The 22,852-nt window shown below is 55.2% G+C and overlaps 1 protein-coding gene across 1 annotated transcript in view; it reads left to right on the top strand.

The window, feature by feature from the left end:
- Nucleotides 1-4,833: 4,833 nt before the first annotated feature.
- ACSF3 (acyl-CoA synthetase family member 3) overlaps nucleotides 4,834-22,852 on the top strand; it is a 55,610-nt gene continuing 37,591 nt past the window's right edge. The window contains exons 1-5 of the mRNA XM_084294680.1: nucleotides 4,834-5,055; nucleotides 6,945-7,676; nucleotides 9,069-9,224; nucleotides 18,572-18,726; nucleotides 19,243-19,388. Of these exons, the coding sequence (XP_084150806.1) occupies nucleotides 6,975-7,676; nucleotides 9,069-9,224; nucleotides 18,572-18,726; nucleotides 19,243-19,388 (1,159 nt within the window). The 5' untranslated portion in view covers nucleotides 4,834-5,055; nucleotides 6,945-6,974. The remainder of the gene's footprint in view (nucleotides 5,056-6,944; nucleotides 7,677-9,068; nucleotides 9,225-18,571; nucleotides 18,727-19,242; nucleotides 19,389-22,852) is intronic.

Genomic DNA, 22,852 nt, shown 5'->3' with positions numbered 1-22,852 from the left:
CCGAGCAGTCTTTAAAATGAAGGCAAATACCTTTTTCCTCGCCAGCTTCACCGTCCAACACCTGTCCTGCCCCGGCCACGCGGCGCCTCCGCCGTTCTGCCCGTCCTCCATGCACCGCCACCCGCGCCGGGACGGGCTTCAGACCCTCCTCTCCCCTCCGGCGGGTTTCGGCCCCACGCTGCCTGCTGGCATTTTGGCAGCTTCGCCGCTCCAGCGATGGCATGTGTCCATTTTTTTTTTTTTTTTTTTTTTTTTTTCCTTTCCTCCTCGCTCCCTTTCACAATCCATCCCCAGCCTCTGCGCCGCTGCCTCCGGAGCCGCCTGCGGTGCCAGCTCGCAGGGAAATTGGCAGCGAGCGCGGCGCGGGGACGTTCCCGCAGCTGAGCGGAGCCCCTCTGCCATCACCCGCCCTGGCACGGGGCCGGGGCGGCGGGGGGCTGCTGCCGCTCGCCAGCCCTCCCCAGCACCGCTGCCAAAAGCCAAACGAGGGGGGGATGAAAAGGGGAAAAAAAAAAAAAAGGCAGAGAAAGGATCTGGCGGCGCCGCCATCACCGGCCATGGGGGACCCGCTGGCGACCCTTCCTTTTGCCACGTCCTCGTCGCTTGGTGGAGGGTGCGGGGGCCCTGCTGCGGCCCTGCTGCTCCTCGTGGGGAGGCTGGGCCCCGTCTGTCCCCGTGTCCCCACCCGCATCCCCATCCCATGCGGGCGAGCCCTTCCCGAGGAGCGGGGGGCGATGCCGGCAGCCCCGGCACGGCGATGCTGCGTGGCGAGCATGGATCCTGCAGACACACCTCTTACCCAGCATCCGCCTGCTGCGAGAGGGGGGCCCAGGAAATTGGGAAGGGGAGAGCGGAGGAGGGACTCGGTGCCGAGGGGTGGGCAGCTTTGGGGTCCCCTTGGCCGTGTGCCTTCCTGCACGGCCACCGCGGCCTGGTGTGATGTGGAGTCCCCACGCCGCTCCCCGAGTGGCACCGAGCTGTGCCCCAGCTGGGATGGACAGCCCGGCCCTCGGCAGGGCAGGAGATGGCATTGCAGCCCTTCACGCCTCTCCGCTTTTGATTTTCTTCCCTAATTTCCTACTCTTGGTGTAGTTTTGAAGAGAGATGAGGCTCAAGTGGGAGCGTGGCTTCAGCACGCGAGGCTGAGGGGCGCGCTCGGGGACACCCGGGCAGGGATGGGCTGGGAGCCCAGCACCAGCACAGCTCCCTGGTTGGCTTCATGGAAAATAGCATTTATTGAGAGCCACCTTTACTGGGAGCTCCTGTATACTGGGGGCCATGGAGGTGCTGGGACTGCCCCGCTGCCCTCTACTCTTGCAGATCCCCCTGGTACAGCCCCGCAGCACAGCTCCCGCGTGCCATCCCCATTGAACGGGTTCTCCCTCTAATTGGGGATGTATTTAACGAGGTGGTGAGAACCACCGGACACAGACACAGCAGCTCTGGGATGGTGGGGCCGGGGCATCCCACAGGCAGAGCCCCAGGGGCCGTCCCTGCACCCCCCCTCCCCGTGTCCCCATCACCGGTGCCTGCCGGGCCCGGCTCCCACCCTGCAGCCCGGCCACGCCACACGTGCGCCTGCCATTTCCTCAAATAAGCAGCTAATCTCCATCAATCATAATTTCGCACAATTATCATAATAGGGCCATTTTGCACTTATCCTCTCCACGTGACGCGGGAGGCACTTACGGCTGCACTTCACGCCGAGTGGCTCCGCGCTGCTCCCGTCCCCAGGGAGCCCCGCTGGCACTCGTGGGCATCCCCCCGCGGGTTGGGGACACAGTGCCCGTGGCCGCAGGGCATCCCAGCGAGGTGGGATGTGTGTCTGACCCCCTCCTCTCCATATTTTAGCTGGGGCAGCTCGTCCTCACCCCCAGCACCACTGAGGTGGCAGCCCCCTGTGCCCCCATGTCCCCGTCCCCACCGCAGGGCACCGGGCTGGAGCCAGCACCGCCCGCAGAGCTCCCCCCAGGCATTAACCTCCCCGTAAAATAGTGCTGTTTACACCACATTAGTAATTACGTTCCTTTTTTTTTTTTTTTTCTTCCTTTTTTTTTTTTTTTAATAAATACGGATGTTGCCACAAGTAAACTCTAATGTAATAAAAGCTTTCTGCTGGATCCATAATTAATCAGCAAGCTGCTTAATGCGATGGGGAGGATGCTCCCGCTGGCGCGGGGTGCGCGGCTCAGCCCCAGCCACCGCGGGGAGGGTGGGGAGAACCGTGGTGGCCTCGGGGACGCCTGCCTGGGGACACGGAGCTGCGTGGGGACACGGCCGGTCCCTGAAAATCCCCACATGTCCCACGGGGCCCCCAGTGGGGGTGGAGGTGGGTGGACAGCGCTGAGCATCGTCCCCAGGGACTTGGGGGTCCAGATGGCTGGTGGCCAGCAGGTGCCGGGGGACGGAGCAGCAGAGGGTGGCGCGGGGTGGACATCTGCTGTGCGTGTGGGCAGCTGGCTGTGTCCCCCCACCCTGAATTGGGGTCCCTGCACAAACCAGAGGGGCAGAGGAACATCCTGCCCCGTGCACATCCCCACGGCTGCCACAGGTCTGTCCCCGTGCTGTGCACCCTGTCCGTGCCATCGTGGGGATGTTGGGGCCAGCAGCACCCCGGTGCCATCAGAGCCCTCCCTTTGTTCCCCTGGGTCGGGGGGGTTAATCCTTGCAGCGTGCAGTGGCTGGGGACCGAGGGAAGGCAGTGACAGATGGTGAGTACAGAAAGGAGAATGAAGGCAAGGCGGCAGGGCCGGGGTGGTGGGGAGCGGGTGCAGCTGCAGGGAGGCACGTGGGCATGGTGGCTGTGAGCCCTCCGGGGGGGGAAGGTGACTGGGGCCCCCCAGCAGCATCGCTGCACAGGGGGGGCTGTGAGATGGGGAGATGTGCAACGTGGAGCCGTGCAACACGGAGCTGTGCAATGGGAAGGGAGCTGTGCGATGGGGAGCTGTGCAACGTGGAGCCATGCAACGTGGAGCCATGCAATGGGAAGGGAGCTGTGCCATGGGGAGCTGTGCCATGGGGAGCTGTGCAACATGGGGCCATGCAACGTGGAGCTGTGCAAGGCAGAGCTTTGCAACGGAATGAGAGATGTGCAAAGCAGACCCGTGCAATGCGGAACCGTGCGATGGGGAGCTGTGCGATGCGGAACTGCGCACTATGGAGCCGTGCAATAGGGAAACGTGCACTGGGGAGCCGTGCAACGGAGAGCAGTGCACTGGGGAAGGTGACCTGCAATGGGGAGCTGTGCAATAGGCAGGGATTTTTCCCTCAGGAGCTGCGTGATGTGAAGCCACGCTGCGTGGAGCGAGCCGTGCAGCGGGGATGGCGCCGTGCAGTGGGGCCAGGGCTACGCAGCGGGCAGGGGGCCGCACGGCGAGGAGGGAGCCGTGCAGCGGGGAAGGGGCTGTGCAAAAAGGAGTGACTGGTGTGGTGACAACTGGTGTGGTGACAACTGGTGTGGTGACAAATGGTGGTGTGGTGATGACTGGTGTGGTGATGAGGAGCCGAGCACTGGGAGCCCGGCTTCCGCTGCGGCCCCCGGGTGGAAACACACCTGGGGGTGGGCGGGGGTCGGCCCCGCTGCCCGCTACGGCCCCGTGGCGCAGGGGAAGGCCCCAGGGGGGAGCTGCAGGGCCCCCGCCGACGCCACCCCACACCCCAGCCCCGCTCCTGCTCCCCAGCCCCAGCCCTCTCGCGGCCTGCACAAAATGGCGCCTGTAGGCCGCAACGTCACGGCCCCGCCATGACATCACGCGCCCCGTGCTGATAACACTGGGTGACATGGTGCCGTCAGAGCCCCGCTGTGACACCCCCCCCGGGGATATTTTGGGGTCAAATCGTCATAAAACGGGTGCGGGGCGGGAGGAGGGGGGAACGTTTGAAGTGCGGAACGAGCGGGTTGCGGCGCGGCGTTTCCGCCGGCGCCCGTTCGTTACCGGACCGCTCCCCCGGGGCGCGGGGCCGCAGCCTCCAGGTGAGGCCTCGCAGGGGCTGCGGGGGGACGGGGGGACAGCCCAGTATGGCCCAGTACGGCCCAGTATGGCCCAGTATGGCCCGGTACGGCACGGCCCCGCTCTGCAGCACAGGGCCCGGGCCTGGTCGGGGCCTGCAGGCGGGGGTGCACCGGTGCCGCTCGGGAAGTGGCTGCGGGCACAGCGTTGCCGCTGGCAGGGCATTAATGGCACCGTGACGACCGCCCCCATCCCTGCCTGCAGCTCAGGGCTTCCCATGGGGTGAGGCCGGGCCCTGTGCTGGTCCTGGCTGTGTGCGGTGGGATTTCATTCCCCCCCTCTCTGCTCTTGGAGAACTGTGGGGCAAGGTGGGGGGGTTCTCCCAGAGTGCTGGAAGAGGTCGTCATCGGGGTGCAGGAGGTGTAATGTGCTCCCCTCCTGGAGGAGGGTTTGGGTTTTATTCCCAGCCCTGCTGCCTCCAGAGCCTGGAGACCAGCACAGCTCCCAGCAGCGGCTGCACGGTGCTGTGAGCTCCCCACCCTGCCCTCACCCCAGAGGGATTGGGGCTGAGCCGACTTCTTTAGGGCAGCAAACGCCCGTCTGCTGTGCTACAGCCATCCTCTGCCATCTGTGGCAGGTGCCTAATTCACATATTCACAGCCAGGGAACGTTTGTGCTGCTGATTATTGCTGAGCAGAGTGAAGAAAGAAGGCCCAGTGCGACCTTCCTCGTGCCATCCCGAGCGCCTGTCGCTGTGCACACACACGCAGTCAGCACCACTTCTGCGAAGCCCCTAAATGCCCAGGCCCGGCTGAAGGCGCTGCCGTTTATTGTTCCATTAAATCTGGACTGGCGCTGCGGTGGAACAGGGATAATGCAATTTTTGGAAGCCGCCGTTCTGAAGCAGCAGCAGCTAACACCTGCTCTGGAGCCTGGCGAGGAAAAGCGAGCGTGCCAAGTGCACTTAGCTGCGCTGGCCTGGAGCACGGCGCGGTCCTGGCACTCGGTCACTTCCCATTAGTGCCCCTCTTAAACGTCCGGGACGTGAACGTCTCGCCAGCGAGCCAGCCCTGGGCACAGCTTGGGTGGAGGTGACTCGGTTGAGGTTTCAGGCCGTGTTCTCTATTTTATATTTTAGTCTCTGCAGAGAAATGGAAAGATGTCATGCTAGCTTTGTCATGACCTTTTTGTTTTTTTCCATCCTGGTGGTACAAGTCATGAGTACACACGGTTAACACCCTCTGGGTTTAAAGCTTTTCCCCCCACGTTTCCGCAGTAAATCACAAGTTTCTTTTGCAGAAGCAGAAATTGAGGTTGATATGCAAAAGAAAATACGTGCAGAGCAGTTTCCGATGGGAGAAATGCTCTGAACGTGGATGGGAGAGTCTGCGGGTCTCACGGCTACGTCTCTGCACAAGCCAACACTTGTTGCTGTCAGCGGAGGCATCCGAGCAGCCTGAGCTCAGCAAAGCTGCGCCCAGCTCTTCCCTGAGGAGCTGCCGGCTCTCTGAATCCTTTTTGTTTCAGCTCCTCCCCATGGTGGGAAGCTGAGCTGGGAGGCTGTTCGAGTCGAGCCATTTCGCTAACAGATATTTATCAAAATTTTATGAAAATCAAGTCACGATTGGCAGCACCAAGGAAACACCACGTACTGTCACCAGGGCGTCCGTGGAAGGAGAAGCTGTTGTCCTTGGCTATTTCCTCGTAGCACCTCTCGAGATATACTTCAGTGGTGGAGTTTAATTGTAGCCACTGGACAAACAACGGAGTAAAACCTCTGCTCCGGCCCTGCTTTTCCCCTTCTCTGCTCCCCTGCTGGTGGTGGTGACAGTCTCTGTACGGTGAAGATGTGTTAGCTAAAACGAATTATTCTGCTTGCTCTGGGTGAGCTCCAGGCCCTGTGCAGAGGGTATTTGAGATTCTTCTGAGGCAGCTCCTCAGCCCTCTGTCGCTCAATAACTTGATGCTATTGCAGACTTTTCCCTTGGAAAGGGAGGGGATGGTGAAAAGAGAGGTGAAGAGCAGGTTTCGAGCGCTTCTCCCCAGTTACACCATCTCTCACGAGCAGATCGATGCCTCTGCACAAAGGCAGGACGCACAGCGCTTGTGCCAGCCCCTGATCTTCCTGTAAGGAAGGCCTCTAATAAAGATCAGCCTCTAACAGCACCGGTTCTCCCTCCAGTTAACTTCTGGGGATTTTCGCCACTGATAAATCTTGCTGTGGCTCAGAGGCCAGGCTGGGTGCCTGGGTCGAGCTCTGGCTGGAGCTGGTGCCGTGGCTGAGCTTGTCCCGATGCTCAGCCTGGCTCCAAATGCCACAAGTCTTGCACAGTGAGCAGCGCGGTGACAAACCTGCAGCTGCTGCTTGCTGGGAACACCAGCTGCGTGGCGAGGGCTCCTGCTGCCCGTGAATTTAACCTCTTGGTTGGACTGTTGGGTAAGAAAGCTCCCGAGCTGAAGCGGCGTTTGTGATGGATGAGCTGTCAGGTCGCAGGGCTCGAGCGCTCGCCTGTTCCTCGGTGTGAATTGAGGGCAGCAAGTTTCCACTTGCTAGAATTTAGGAGGTTTGGATTTTGTCTCTGGCTCTGTGCTGCTGGACTTGAGCTGGGCATTGGTTTACTAAAACAATGAAAAGTGCAAATTGAGAGCTGATTAATCCTGTAATTTAATTTCCTTAAATGTTGGTGAAATCGAGTTAGGACGGCACCTCAAGTAGCCATTATTCAGTGTTCTGATATTACTGATTGATGAAAACTGCTTCATAATTTAAGTTAAAGTGTTTCTTGGGGATGTGGAGGCTGCGGAGGGACGGGGCTCTGCCTGCTGCTCCATCTGGGCAGGGCCTAGCACGCTGGGGATCCAGCAGGCTGAAGCAGAAGCATTAATAATACAGTGGGTATTATTCAAATGAAGGCTGCCACTTTTCCTCGGTGGGAATGAACCCCTGGGTAATTGCTGCTCAGACTTATCTGTTCCTATAATTGCTTTCTGCAGGATCACTTCAAAACAAGCGCTGCTGGCAGGATGCTGGGCTCCCTGCTCTTCCCCCCGGCGAGCTGGCCCGTCCGACGCCTCGGCCGTGACTTGCAGCGGTGCCGGTGGTGGCTGCGTGGGCAGAAGGGGGCTGCCTGTCCCCACCGGGGGCTGCGAACCTCACGGGCAGCCAGCAGCCGTGACACTGCCCCCGTCTTCACTAGGGCTTTGACTTTTGGTGATAAAATCGCCATCGTTGACCAACACGGTGAGCACACTTACAGGGACCTCTTCCGCCAGAGCCTGCGCCTGTCGCAGGAGATCTGTCGGGTCCTGGGGTGCTCCAGCAGAGACTTGGAGGAGGAGAGGATCTCGTTTCTGTGCCCCAATGATGCCTCGTACGTGGTTGCCCAGTGGGCTTCCTGGATGAGCGGAGGCATAGCCGTGCCCCTTTACAAGAAGCACCCCGTGCAGGAGCTGGAGTACGTGATCCAGGACTCGCAGAGCGCTCTCGTCATCGCAGCAGAGGAATACGTGGGGAAAATAGCCCCCAGTGCAGAGAAGCTGGGAGTCCCACTTCTGCCACTTCCTAAGGCTGGTGGCGATGGGTCTGCAAGTCACGCAGCGGTGGAAGACGTGCCCTTGGCGTCCTGTGCCTCCTGGAAAGACAGGGGAGCCATGATAATCTACACAAGTGGGACCACGGGAAGACCGAAAGGGGTCCTCAGCACCCATGAGAACGTGCAGGCCGTGGTGAGTGCTGCTTTCTCTCTGCAGTGCTCATGCTGAGTTGCAGAGGCCTTGGCCCTCACAGGTGATTTGGGGCTGTGAGGCACAAAACACCCGAGTGTGACCTAATTTCTGCACAGGGGCTGTGTCTTCAAAGTCCTTAATGCTTTTGGTGTAAGCACACGCAGCTTGGTGCCTGAGGCTCTGACCCTCGTGCTGCAGCCAGGGGCAGGCCTCCCTCCTTTCCTGGAAAGCAGAAGGGGTGAGACCTGTTGTAGAAGGACTGCTTTCTTTGCAATTTTCTTTTCTTCCCTGTGACTAAGAAAGTATCTTTGCCCATAATTGGGGTATAACTTAGCCCAGCCCAGCACCGTACCGCGTGAAGTCTGTGCATTATTTAGCTATATATCCCCAAGGCAAAAAAAATCCATTAGCTCTCCGAGCCAAGAGGAATTAAAAGTTTGAACGAGCCTGCTGACTGCCTCACCAGTTTGTTATCGCTGCCTGCAACAGAGAGGCTCATGCCATTAGGGAAAAAGGGCAGGGAATACACCGGGCCTCACGGACACGTCCTCGAGCTCGCGCCGTTCCGGATGCAGATACTGCAGCGCCGGGCGTGGTGGGAGAGCCTTGATGGATAGAGGCAGCACTCGGCTATATTGGGCGAAGAATCCCTTCCCTCACAAATATGCTGATCATCTGGGAGGCAGCCGAAGCGAGAGCTGTCTTTTGTGCTGCCTCGTGGAGAGGCTGAAACCTGCTCCCTGCCCTGTGGGAGAGGGCTGTGAATGGCATGGCTGAATTCCACCCTTTGAATGCTTTTTTTATTTTTAGAGAGCTGGAAATAAGCTCTCCAGTTGCTGATGTTGGGCTCTGAAGGACGTTGTTCTACGCAGAAGCGTGAGGCCTAACACTTTAAAATGCCCTGTTATGAAGGGATAATTATCTAGACGTTTGATTTATTATTATTTTACTAACACGGAGCCTATTTTCTCTTTGAGACACTGGTTTCCTGCTCCCACTAGTTATCCCTTACACATGCTAGAAGAGCAGTGTCATCAGTGTCCAAACCATGTCAGCTGCCTTCTGGAAAACTTAGGTTTTGGGTTAATGTTTCTGCCATCCTTGGCTGTGCAGCAGCAGGCTAATAATTTTGTGGGTCCTACACATTTACAACTTATCTTCCTCAGCAGCAAGGAAGGCCATCGATGTAAATTAACACATATAACAAAAAGATGCAGAAGCTGTTCCTCTGGTGTTCTGTTTGTGGTGGTAATTTTGCTCCTGCTGACCCTAACGAATAAATCTCTGTGCCTAAGCCTTGTTCTGGGGTTTCTGCCACCAGCTGCGTACGGGGGATCGTGGCTGTGAGAGGCTGTCCTGCCCTGACGCTGCTTTGTATGTCTTCTTCTGCAGACCACGGGGCTGGTTGAAAAATGGGAGTGGAAGAAGGAGGATGTGATTCTGCACGTGCTGCCTTTACATCATGTCCACGGGGTGATCAATAAGCTGCTCTGTCCTCTCTGGGTGGGAGCGACATGCATCATGTTACCCGAATTCAGCGCACAGATGGTAAGCCTGGAGGGATTGTGTTGTCTTTGAGATTCAGCAGCAAGACCCCATGCATTGTAATTAGAGCAACTTTGGAGATAAGTTCCTAAACAATTCCAGCCTCTTTAGCTACCGGCTGCATGCGGTTCACAAACTGTTAAAAACCACTTTCAGTTGGATGCTCGGTCTGGGGTAAACGCGCTCTTTGGAGGTTACAAGTTGTCTGAGTGTGACATACGTCATGGTAACGCCGCGCTGCCCGTCCTCGATGTGCTGGGGGTCTTGGGTCGTGGGGGGGCACTTCCAGACACCCGCTAAGAGCATCAGCACCTGGAATAGGGCTTGTTAATTTTCTAGCACCGAGAAGAAAGGTGGAAATATTGGATTTTTCCCCTGCATGTTGGCACCGTGCTGCCTGGAGCTATGCTGTTTGTTGGATATTTCATTTTTAGTAGCTTGCGTTTTCCATTCCAATCTTCTGTCCTCGATGTTTGTATTACTTTACATGACAGCACGCGGGCTTTAGAATTTCTTGCAGCCCAGGTAAGAGAAATACTAATACTTGTCAACGTAGAAATGTTGCTCTTCATCTACAGAGGTACAAGTGTTAACAGATCTGTCAATTTAGGCATGGCAATGGAAGTGTGAGTTTGCAAATTGAGAGCTGCTTGCAGCTTTGAAGGAAAGGTGGCAGGAGGGAAACCTTACGTATAAGCACGCCTGTGCTGCACTGAATGTTCTCCAGCTGAGGCAGGAAACTCCAGGCTTGGTGCTCTCCTTCCCTTCTGTTCCTTGCCCACGGCAGCAGATAGCTGAGCTAAAGAGAGGATGAAGTGGGACTGGAAACAGGGCAGCCGACAGCGAAGGGGAACAGCTTTTACAGCTGCTGGCCCCTGGGATCTGGCGCTGTGTCTCCTGGTGCTGATGGTGGTGAGAGATGCTGGAGTTTGCTCCGAGCTGAGCGGTGTCACAGGTGAGCAGTTGGGTTTTTAGGTGCTGATGCCACCTCGCAGCAGAAAGGAAGCCTTTGTTGGTACAGAACTGCTTGGAAAAGTGAGAAGATCCCGTGCTTTGTGACTCAACAGGCTGCTTTACCTGTTCACATTTATTCATGTGCCAGGCAGCCTTGTCACGCCAAAGGGACAAAGTGCAAGTGTGAAGGATACACCCAGAAGCCTTTGATGCTGCTCTACAGCGAGCCCAGGCTCTGATCTGAGCGGCTGCAGGGCCACGTGATTCTTGGTTGCTTATTTCTGCCTCTCAGAGAAGCAACCACAGAAAAGGCATGCTTCCCTTCTCGCTGCAAGATGGCCCTGACACCTGAAAACCCCACCGCTGGCTGAGCAGCGGTCCTTCTGAGGAGAGCAGCCCCAGGATCCCTGAGGGGCAGCCCTACATTTATGTTTTTTTGGGTAGGATGCTGTTGTAGAGAAGGGCAGCAAGGTCTCCTGGCAGCCCCAGCCAGTGCACTCTGTTCGATAATCACCGCCACATTTACCTTCCCTCATCTTTAGGGTGTCAGCCCAAGAAGCCCTGCCCGTGCTCGCAGCCCGGGGTGCAGCAGGGAGGTGTGTGTGCCCCTCCAAACCCAGCGCTCAGAGCCTTGTCCACCCCCGGCGATGCTCGGAGGCAGCTGGTGTGGTGGCGGAGGAGCGTGCCGATAGCCTGGAAGCAAAGCCAAGCCCTCTGGAGGGCGCGTTTCTCCACGTCCTGTGCCACCGGTGATGGATTGTCCCTTCCACCCCTTGTGTTTTTCTCTGCTCTCTCCCTGACATCCGCGAATCAATGAGCTGACGTTGAAGGATGGGTTCAGGTGCCTGATGGGGAGCGGGATGCATGTGAGCTGCCTCTGATCAAAGCATCTCCGCCGGACCCACAGCCAAGGGCGAGCGAGGACAGAGCTGGAGGGAGCCCGGCTGGCCCTGGGGGATGAACTTGGGCAGGGAGGGCACAGGGTAAGCGCCCCCGCCGCAGCGTGCCGAGGGCTCTTGGGTGCGTCCGAGCTCTGAAGGACGTCACTTGCTTTTCTATTTTTTTTTATTCCCTTTATTTTTTTTCCGAGGGCCTCCCCTGGGAGCCGAAAGTGGTTTGATCGGCACTACAAAGAAAGCACACGAGGGTAAATAAGGCTTTCTTGTGGAGTTTAATGCAAGCTGCCTTTCAGTTGCAGTCTATTTCCACCAGCTGTTTACAAAATGCCCTTTGCTGCCGAAATCAGCTTTCAGAAAGGCAGCGGAGTTTCAGTGGAGGATTTTGCAAAAGGAGCCCGAGTTTTGCTGTGTGCTTTTTCTCTTCGTTGCACCTTGAGAAAGCAGCCAATTATAGTGTGATATAAAGAAACCCGAATGGCAGCTAAAACACTTGACAGGCTGATCAAAACAAGGCTAGGAACTTACTCTCAACCTGCTGCAGACATATTTAGCCTTGAGTGATACTGGCATGGGTTCAAGAGAAACCGCAGCAGCATGCCCAATGTGTGTTTGGTTTCTAATCACTAACACTTCATTATACAAAATAAATACTTTATTATTACAGTGTTTATTAAATTACATAATTTGTGGCGTGCCTTATAGGCAGATACAGATGCCAGTCTGGTTTCGGTGGCAGTAACAGCGCTCTTTTTTTTTTTTCTCAGTTGGAAGGCGTTGCGAGCCCCGGACCGAGGCTTGTTTGTCGTCCCCTGCAGCGCAGTGTTAGGAGGTGGCATCTTTCAGGCAGTCCCGGCTGCTTTTGGGAGCCGTCCAAGGAAAGGTTAAAAAGCAAGACTGCAGAATAACCCCCGAGTCCTGACCAACAGCCGCTCTCGTGCTAAAACAGCACCTGATGTCCAAGGCTGCATGCGAGCTATTGCCGAGGCCACGAGGGCTCATTAAAGCGTATTGAGATGCCTCAAGCGTGAAAGTTGCTGCATAAAATCAGATTCTTTTTATTAAATGAGGACATCCATTACTTTGCACTAGCTACTGTACATGTTATAATTCACTTTATAGCACCATCTGTTAGGACTGTCTTGCTTAAGCTTTTTGCAGCATCTTTTTATTGTAAGTTATTAAAAAATACGGCGGCATCTATTAATCATTTATTAATAACGGGCTTGTAAATGGACCCTTAATTTCCAACAGTCTCATACGTGGTGCACAAGTCCTCTGGTGCTGCTCAGGCTGCAGCGTGCCTCTGCTGGGTGCCCCCTGGGGCCGTGGGAGCAGCACTCAGTGCTCCCGGAGCATGTCTGCTGCTCAAAAAGGGCAGCCCCGACCCCAAAATCACCCAAAATCACAGAGCACGGCCACGTCTCTGCTGCCGTGGGCTCGTGGACTGGCAGCAGGCAGGAGAGCGGCTTCTGAGAGCTCGTTCCTCCCAGCAGCTGTGTGGGGCAGAGGCAGCTCTGATGTTATTTTTGTTTTCGGCAAAGCGTGAGAACCGGGAGGGCAGAAACGCGCTTTGAAGCCAGGGCTGCAGCCTGAGCGGCCCTAAAAGGTCCTCCCTCCCGTCAGAACTGGCTTCCAGGCTGAATTTACTCCTCCAGCTGCACCGTGCTGTTTGCAGGCAGCCGGCGTTTCCCACTTTCAAAGGCCTGCCTCGTTTGTGTTGTGCAGGGCTAGAAAATTTAAAGGCAGTGATATTTCTGTGTGTGTCTGAACTGGTGGCCAGAGGAGCAGGGAGGTTACTGATGTCTGTGCTGAAGGAATGGGTTCTCCACAAGCCCACTGTCCACCGGGCAGCAGAGGAGGGCCATGAGCACGCACTCTTCCTTGGAGACCTCTCTGCACTCAGGGTTTGCACCCGGCAGGCACCAGGGCACCACTTCCCCAGAGATCCCCCCCCCAGATCCTGCAGCTGCTGCTCTGCAGGATCCATCCCGGGTTTGGACAACAGAAACTTTTTGTCTTTGCCTTGGGCCACCTCTGAGTCAGCCTCGGAGGAATTTGTGCTGAACACGAGTTCAGCTCCTGGTGGCTCTTTTCAGTCTTCGGCGTAGGGGTGGAATAAAAATCTTCAAAACCACGACGGAAAAAAAAAAAAAAAAAAAAAAAAAAAAGCATACTCCAGTGAGCTTCTACAAACCTCAACTCTGCGTGACCTCGTGGTGGTGTGGGCTGCCCGTTGGGCTCTGCTGGGCAGGTTCTGAGCTGCAATGTGCCTCCTGCAGGATGACAACCGTGGCTGTGCCCCGCAGCCACTGGGCTGGTAAACGTGCCGGGATGCAGATTTCTCGCCCTGCAGTTCCAAGAGGGGCTGTTGGTTCGGTGCCAGCACCACGGCACGTCTGACTTAAGGCGCCTCCAAGGAACGAGCCCTCTGAAAATCCTGTCCTGCTTTTCGCTGGCACATGCAAAGCTACCAAAATCGTGCATCTTTCCTGTGAATTCGGTTTGGGGCTGCGTCCCCCGCGACGCGTTCATGTGTGGCAGCTCCTGCACGCGGTGGGAGGGTGCTGCAGCCCCGATGCCCTGAGGCTTTGCGTTGTGTGCGGGGTCACTGGAGCACTGTAGGGTTACGCCCTGTCTCGGACACCTGCAGACTTCCTCCTGAAGCCCAGCGGGTTGGTACAGCTGTGAGCAGGGTGCTGCCCCTCTAGCTGCTGCTATCCGTGCCAACCAGATTAGGGGAAGCCTCTCTGGGCTGCGCGGGGACATCCTGAGCACGGCAGTCACCGTCGCCTGCAGGGAGAAGCACACAGCACAGCACCGAGCCTCTCCCCCGGATCTGTCACTTCTGCAAGCATCAGCCCTCCCGAGTCTATTTTTAAAATCAAGGCAAAAAAAATCCGAGCACAGGACGCCCGTCTCCAGTAACCAAGCACGGAAAAGGTGGTGCTCTCGGGGCGCTGGGGGTTGTGCTTTCCCTCCTGCTTCAGCTGGAGGAAGGCAATTGTCTTTTCATCCATTAATCGGAGGCTTCAGAAGAGTAATTTTATTGCAGACTCAAAGAGGAGTAGGTGGAGGGAGGAGCGGGTCACTGGTGAACGGATTATGTTTGATCGCTTTGCGCAGACCTGGCTTTAAAAAGTTATAGTTTTTCTTCACGTCTCCCCAGATCTGCCGTCTGTCCTCAGCATCTGTTACGGAGTAATGTCTTTTGATGTGTGTGGGGAAAAATAAAAAAAATGGAACCAGAGCCTGTCATATTTACTTATATTCCCGGGTCCCAGGGAAAGCACTTGCTCCTCTCAGTATGCCTACAGCGTAGCGAGGGTTTAAAAGCCTCAGACTGGAATGCAGAGGGGCCATCAAGCCACGCTGATGAATAAATGATTAAAACCAGAGTCATGCGGAGCGCAAACAGTTCGGGGTTATAACAAACAGGAGCTGAAGCCACCGAGGGCCCAATTTCCCTTTGAAGAGAGGAACGTTTCCCGTTCTGCACCTTGCTCCTGCGCAGCCCGGGTGGCGGCGGCGGGGAGAAGGCAGAGCTCCCACCGCTGCTCTGCGGGCTTCTGCTGCATCTGCCTGCCCTCCACTCGGGGGAAAGCGGTGTCGGATGGGGGTGTGCAGCCCTGCTTTCCTTTCCCCGTGCCCCTGCAGGCTCGGGGGGGAGCTCTGTGCCCCCGGTATTAGGGCCGGGGTCCCGTGGATGTGGGTGTGGGCTGGCGCGGCACGGATCGATGCGGAGCACAGAGCCAGCTCCCAGCTCGAGAGGGAAGCAAAGGGACGATTGAACCTTGCATTAGGGATATTGTTACTCCTGAAAAGGTTTAAAAAAAAATCCGATAACAACTGAAAATGATACTGTAATTTTATAGAAGGGGAGCTGCCGTTTGTGTCAATAGAGGTAGTGGCACACGTTGTCTGATATCTGCTTGGGGTTGATGGGAAAATCCATGCTGATAGTCACTTTCTTTGCAGCTTTTAGGCATTTTTGTGTGAATCTCTGCCAGCTGCTTCTGGAGCCCTGTACCAGGCAAAGTCTGGCTGGATTTAGCACGTTTTACGGTCATTGCCACCATTAGAAGGTGCCCAGGTACTGACAGATTTGGTGCTTTCTGGCTAGTTTGTGCTTGCACATTTCTCTCTGAAGGCAAGGGCTCTGGAAAGGAAGAGAAAATTATTTTCTTCCTTTTCTACCCTGTTTGCATCTCTTCCTTCAGGTGGTGCTGGCAGATCTGGACGCAGGTTTGGGAGGCTGCTGTAGGGAAGGGCGATCTCTTGGAGCAGCAGCTTGCCTGCTCCTCCGGCCTCACTCACCATCGTGCCATCTGCGTGCTGTAAGAAATACGTGGGAAAATCTTGCAGCTTCGCCTCCCTGGGATTGTTTTGTACCCGCTGGTGTCATTTTCTCTCTCTCTTTTTTTTTTTTTTTTTTTTTTTCACTTACTGATGGCAAAATCCCGCTGGCCAGCCCATGGAATCGCCCAGATATGCTTTTGTGCAGTGGGAGGGGAGGAAAATCAGGAATGTCAGGAGGCTCTTGGGAACAGAAGGTCCTCTGCTTCTTTGCTGGCTCGGGCAGCCCTGACCTGTGAGCCAACAGTGCTGTGTGCCTGCCTTGGGCTTTTGCTCCTGTTATTGCTGATAGAGAGCTATTCCCTTTATTGCAGTGAGAAACATTTTGTTTTATAGCCCGTTTTAACTATAAAAAGAGTTCTGGTCTGCTCTGCACCATCTCCTGAACATCCTCCATCTGAAGGTTGGTGCTTCCCTTGCACATCGGGCTCTCCTGATGGTTTTGAAGGCTCAGCATTAGCCCAGAGGACTCTGCCAAGCTGCAGCCCCGGTCCCAACCCCGCTGAGCTGTGCCCGGTCCCAGGCTGGTGGGCATCCAGCTGGAGCTGGCATTTCTGAGCAGACAGTATCAGGTGAGCAAAAAAAAACAGAGTGATGGGCTGCCAATATCCCATCCACAGGTAATGGATGTGGTGACAGTGACACGTAGGGTAACGGAGAGGGAGAGATGGAGCGTGCTGCTCCAGACCTGACAGCGTCGGAGGGTGCCGCGTGCGGGGAGGGCAGAGCTGGCCTCTCGCTGGAGGCCGTCCAAGTCCCAGGCTTGATTGATTAGTCCCAGGTAACGAGGCTTTCCCAGATCCTTCCCTTAAACCGTGAAGTTATAGTTATAAAACAGAAATAGCTGTTTCAGCTGGCTGGGCAGCGACAAGCCCTCTGGACGCCTCTGGGTCTGCGGAGGGCTCGGGAGTGCCAGCTTTGTACCGCGGCGTGGTGATTAGTGCCGTTAAAACACATGCTTGGGATCCAGATTTGGCTGAGCAGCAGCAGAACAGGTGGAGATGTTTGGCTGTCAGCAGATCGCCCCAGCAGTGGCTGGTGGCACGAATCCAAAGGCAGCTGCTTATCCTCAGGAAGGGGCTGTTGCTGGGGCGAGCCGGACTGACACAGAAGGAGCTGCTCCCATGGCTGGGGGGGCCTACAGAGGATTTTATCTGGGGCAGGAGCTGAGCAGATGTGCGAGGACAGGGAGTTCTGGGGTGCAGGAGAGGTCTGCCGTATTTTGGAGTGATGTTTTTGTGTGTGGTTTTGTGTGTTTTTTGTTGTTTTTTTTTTTTTAAATCCAAACGCATGCGAAAATAATTCTGCTGCGTGGCCAGGCAGCCTGGAAGGCTGCCCGCTCTCCCCACAGCTGCTCTGAGCTTCTGAAGGCAAATCACACGGTGAGGATCGAACAGCCCCAAGTGTCTGTCTCCCTTTGGCACGGTCCTGATCCCTGCTTGCCATCACCTGTCTCTCCCTGCCCGAGGCAAGGCTCTCGGGACCACCAGGGGGAGCGGAGCGGGTCCCCGGGTTCAGATCCCCGCTTTGGAGATGTCCTTGTCCGTACTGCTGCCTCAGATGGGAGAAATACCAGGGGGATTGAAGAGAAAAACATCTTTGGGGAAACAGGCTGGAAGGAATATAGCAGGCGTTGGATCCTTCTAAATGCAACTTTGCCTGTTCTGCCTTGCTTTAGGGGATGTTTTGGGGAGGTGGGGTATTTTCAAGCCCACTGCCAGCACCAGCCACTCTCAGCTGCTCTCACGCTCTGAAACGCACTGCCTGGCACCATCCTTCTGGGTTCCCAGAGCAAGAAAAGCAGCAGGCCTTGCTGCTGGAGCTCAGGACCACAGCCCATGGTGCTCTGCACTGAAGATCCCACAGCTCCCAGCTCGGGAGCACTGCAGTGTCAGGGCACGGCTGCGCCAATGCGTCTCCAACACGGAGTGCGATGTTCCCCTCTGGGCACGCCATCCCATCAACCTGGGCAAATTGCATCCCTCTTCTGCTTTCCCTGACACCAAGCGGGGCTTACACCACTTGTGTCCCAGCTCCTGGGACTCTGGAAGGGGCTGGAGGTGCCCTTAGGTCACAACCCTTTGTGCCTGGCGGGTTCCCAACCCGTGCCATTTGGTCCCGTCAGGGGCTGGCTGGGCTGGGAGGCAGCAGGCGCTCCCCTCTTGGGTGGGATGGTGCCTTTGTTGGACGTGTCCTGCTGCATTAAGAATAACACCGTGGTGCTGGCGGGTTTCCACAGGAGCTGATTGTTCTGAAGCAGCCAAGTGAGAGACGACGGGGAGAGAGGGCGCGCGGGGAGAGGAGGCGCCGGCGCGGTGGAGTAGAAAGCGATGAAATGGAGCCCGAGCGAGCAGGACGGAGGGGAAAGGGGCAGAGCGCACCAGCAGCCAGGGTGACAGCATGAAGGAGAAGCACTTGTTCACCTTCAATCAATTCAGGCTTTTTTCCACCGCCGCACGTGCCTGTGTGCAGCTGAGCGTGCGCCGGGAGGGAGGAGAGAGGCGGCCGCGGTGTCAGGAGCGGTTAGGAAATACATTTGTCACCAGCGGGGCAGGAGCAGGGAGAAGGGAAGGAGGCAGCCAGCACTGAGGCTGAGTGGGCCGTAGTCTTTTATTTATTGATGGCTTTGCAGCGTTCCTGTCCTGGGGAGAGCTTACCTAGGGGGAAGAGCGACGGTGTGTGGAAGAAATGGGCCTGATTGCAATATTTATGCCCGCTCCCTGCTGCTGACTGCTCCCAGGTGGAGCTGCTCAGCCAGCGCAGGGGCCAGGGGTCACTGGTTCTTCATTCCTCTCCAGCAGAGCTGGCTCCTGGAATTTGACCCAGTTTATGGTTCCTGCAGGTTTAGCAGGAGCTGTAGCTGGGGAACTAGTCCTACAGGGACGCTCCCTTTTGGGAATGGTTCCTTTTGTTCTGGATGTGGGTGAGGTGCCTGGCACAGATGTTTGTACTTGCCAGAATCCCTTGGCAGCATCCTGGGTTAGAGGTTTGGCTGTTTCTGACCAGCTCGGGGTGGCTTTACTGTGGACAAGTCTGTTCATTCCTGTATTTCATTTCCCATGAAATGGGAATCACCATGACCATCACTTCCCTCTGCATTTTACATCGAGGTGCATTTTTTATATGTCTTTGCTTCCTTTCTAGGTTTGGAAGAAGTTCCTAAGCACCCAAGCTCCCCGTGTCAACGTCTTCATGGCAGTGCCCACCATCTATGCAAAGCTGATAGAGTATTACGACAAGCATTTCTCTCAGCCACAGGTCCAGGACTTTGTGCGTGCCTTTTGCCAGGAGAACATCAGGTAGGTGAGCGCTGCCCCTCTGCACCACCTCCACCTCTCAGCTCTGCACCCGGCAGGGGCTGCTGGTGGCTGTAGTACCAGGGGGTCTACAAATTTTCTCTTTGGCTTTACCTCTCTGCACTTCCAGGCAGGTTGGAGTGCTTTAGTGTCTCCCTGACAAGAACGGGGGTGACATTATTTAATTATGAGCCACTCGTGCATGATAAAGCCAGAAGGGGTCTGCATGCTTACTGTATGTGTCACCCTATGTAACACAGAAGTAAGGACTTCATCCCGCAAACCAAGCTTGTGCTGCAGCATCTCTTTTAGGAGTCAGTCCCATCTAAATTTAAAATCCATATCAGACAGAGAATCTTCTGTATGTGGGGAATGTCTTTGGTACTGGTTAAAGGCTTTGGGAACTTGTGTCTTAAGGTTTTATGTAGGAGTGTTCTTCATGTAGCCTTGTGTTCGAACGCAAATTCCCTGGAGCAAAGGTCATCTTGGATGCTTTCTTATGTGGTGTTTCTTGTGCAGGTTGATGGTATCGGGCTCTGCAGCCCTGCCTGTGCCTGTCCTGGAGAAGTGGAAGAGCATCACTGGGCACACGCTGCTGGAGAGGTATGGGATGACGGAGATTGGGATGGCGCTTTCTAACCCTTTGCATGGAGTCCGTGTCCCAGGTAGGAGTCTCAAGAGGGTGACTCAGTTCAGAGGTGTTTTGCTGTGAATTATTCACCATTTACCATAATTCAGGAGTGGGCTATGGTATGAACAATGGTGCTGGTAGAGGAGCTGGCATTGGGAAGCCAGGAGAGGCCATGAGTGTGTGGGAAGCAGCTGGCAGCTTTCCCTGGGATTACTGCCCATGGTGCATTGGCAAAGCTGTGCGTGCAGAGCTCACAGTGGTGGAAGTCGGCCCAACCAGCCAGGCTAGGTCTGTTCTAGAAGCAGGGTCCATATTGGATGCTTTACGATTTCCAAAGTCTTCGTGAGTTCAAGCACGGTGATGGGTCTGCATCTTCAGCTTCTGCTTTATGAAGTTGTATCTGTGTGGGGTGTTGACACAGGGTTCTCCACAGAGCAGCTCATGTCCTACCAATCAGTACTGAACATTTAAAATAGGATGTCTGCTCACTCTTATTTTAGTGCAAGTGCCTTAACTCTTCAAGAATTAGAAATTGTCACACCTCGTTGTACACCCTGGCTCTGTTCTCTCCTTGTCTTCCCTCACTTCTCCTAGCTACACTTGGTGACTCCTCAATATCTGTAGTTTTATGTAACCTAGAAATAAATTGATCTAAAACATTAAAAATATAAAATGCCCCCACCCTCCCTTTGGTTAAATACGTGGCCATCTGTCTGCCAAGCAACCCAGCCCACCACTATGCCACCTTCTCCTCCCCACATGCTGTCTGCACACGCATGGCACCATATGCATCGTTTTGGTCTCTCAGGGGACTGTTGTTACCCGGGGGGCCTGTCCTGTGCCTTGTGGCTTCCCACAGCACCCCTGTCCTGACTGCTTGTGGCACCTGTGCCCCTGAAGGGATTGCACAGGGTGAGGAGAAGCCAGAGCTTCGCCCAGCACTGGCTCTGAACCTGAGAACAGCTTGGGGGCAGCATGAAATATGAACTGTAAACTTCTGCAGAGTGACTGTAACGCTCCCACCCCAGCCCAGCCAATGCTTGCTGCAGGCTGGAGAAGGCAGCAGACAGGTAAAATTCAATTCCTACCTGCATGAGCTCTGTGACCCCATGCTGCAGGGTCATGGTGTGGTTTGAGATCATTCAAACGTCCCCACAGCCTGGTGATGTTTGCTTTTTCTTTATCTTTAGTAGGGGCAATGAGTAGAGGCTCTATACATTTCCCAGGAGACAAAGGAAGAAAGCAAATAAGACTGAAGGTGGCAAGTCAGAAATGAAGGAAGGGCAGGAAATTCTTTATTCTGGAGCTGGGTCCATGTGCTCCCAAGCAAAGCCAGTGCATAGTTTCTGGCAGTACTGGGGTCTGCAGGGGACTTGGGGACAAATAACCTGATAGAGCTGTGAGCAGAGGGGCTTCGTATAAAGGCTGCCCTTCCTTCAGAAGGGAGAGGGAAGAATCTGACAAAGGTGTGGATCAGCCAGAGACCTTACAGGCAGAAGGCTATAATTGAATAGGCTTGATTAATTTATTTCAGGAATTGTCAGTTGGGAAGCAGATGGGTGAAGCTGAGGCATAATTTACCAGAGCTGTGAAAAGCTTTTGATATAGTACCCCATTAGAGACTAGGATGTAAGGTCACCAGGTACAGCAGAGTACCCAGTGTGAACGACTCAGCTGAGAAATACAGCAGTCGGCTGGGGACAGCGCCTGGAGCAGGAGGAACAGACAGCTTACTGCAAAAAAGACCTCAGACAACACTGAGTGTTACAGGAAAGTTGCTAGCCAGTGGCTGACCGCAGCCCCACGCGCTGCCCAAAGCTTTATTTAAAAAAAAAATAATGCCATAAATGTGGCTAAGCAGCAGAGGAGTCCTCGTTTGCAGCAGCCTGGTGGCTGCCCCTCTCCGCCAGCAGCTCACCGTGGTGGAGGCTGGGCCTCAGCAGCCGTCAGTGCCTTAAACCATGCTGAAGGGGCCAGCAAATAGATAATGAAATTGACGGGGATGACTGTGGACAGCTCAGAAATTTGTCTCAGAACGATGACACTGCCTGTCACCGAGCAGCCCAAGCAGTTAACGTGGCTGTGCTCCAAGTGCCTGTCCCAGCGGTGATCCATCCCGGCCTGCAGAGGCAGGTCTCAGGGTAAAGATCCTCACACTCAGAGCAGAAGTGATCTCTTCTTCACGTCTTCTCATGGTCCTGCTCCTCTCCTTCGTGAGCTCCTGCCTCCGAGGAGAGGTCCAGGGCCTCCGTTGTCCTCTTACACCCACTCGGTGTGGCTGGGGAAGGGCAGAGGCCTCAGCGCCCGCCCGCGTCCCCACGGGACAACGGGGCACTACTGGAGCACGGATCTGAAGGAGCAGGGCAGGGTGGGAGCCTTTAATTTCCAGAAGAAGAAAAGATGAAAGATTCGAAAGATAAATGTTTGCTTGTATACGGTTAAAACCCTGCTTAAAATGCCTCTGTTTTCACCAGCTCTCATTCTAATCCCCCTGGTGCTGTTACTGTGAAGGGAGATGAATAATTCATGGACAGAGAATGCCTCGCTGGGCCTAATCACCACTTTAATTGGAGGTTTAGATCAGAGGCGGCTAATAGCTCCTACAGCGGGGACTCCGTGTATTGTTGACAGTGAGATCGTTGAGTGCCTTATCGTTGGCCTGTTTCAATTCTCCCAGGACACCACCGCACATAACAGCATCGAGGTCCCCCGATACCGAAGGACACAGACCGCAGGGCCAATTAAATTTATCTGGGAAGAGCTGACAACTTTTTTAAACAGAGGAGAACCGGTGGAAGAATAATAGTGTCACTCCTTGCTGACTGCAGCCCGGCGGAGGCTGGCTGAGCTGACACCGTGGGCACGCCGCCAGCATTTCTTAACATTCGGCAGCGCGCAAATTGGAGGGAGCTGGAAGGGCAGGGGGAGGGAGCCAGAGGAGAAAGCAGGGATTTCTCCCCAGTTCCCCCCCCCCCTGAATTGTGGCTGCTGACAGAAGGAAGGCAGGGCTGAGTTCTGACCCCGTTCTGATTCAGGTCTCAAGAAAGACAGGAGCTCTGGGGCTGTGCCTTTGGGACCCGCTCAGCCAAGCACCGACCTGTTGGAGTCAGCGTGGAGTGTGTTTTAATGTGTCAGAGGTCTTGAGGAGCTCTAGTCGTTGCCTTTGCACAGTTTTTATTAATACTGTCAGGCTCGTGTAGCTCTAGTCAATGCTGTGAGCATTTTCAGCCTTTACAGATGTCAATTTCCAAGTTTGTCATTTTTCCTAACTACCGAAAAGACTTCTCCAGACAGAACATAAGGAAACAGCTCCCCACGAGGGGCTTATTTTACATGTTGGTTTTACTTTAGCCAAATAAGAAATGAATTGATGGAGCTGTACTTGTAAATGCGATCCAAAGCCCTGCGCTGTATGGGGGATATGTTGACTTCTCTGTGGCTTCAGATGTGTTTGAAAGCATTGGCTGATCTTTGACGTTTGATTCTCAACGACCAAGA

This window comes from Netta rufina, assembly GCF_964035555.1.
Source record: "Netta rufina genome assembly, chromosome: 13".
In the NCBI taxonomy this organism is placed as follows: domain Eukaryota; kingdom Metazoa; phylum Chordata; class Aves; order Anseriformes; family Anatidae; genus Netta; species Netta rufina.
The sequence above is the reverse complement of the archived record's forward strand: the minus strand, read 5'-3'. Positions and strand labels throughout refer to the sequence as shown.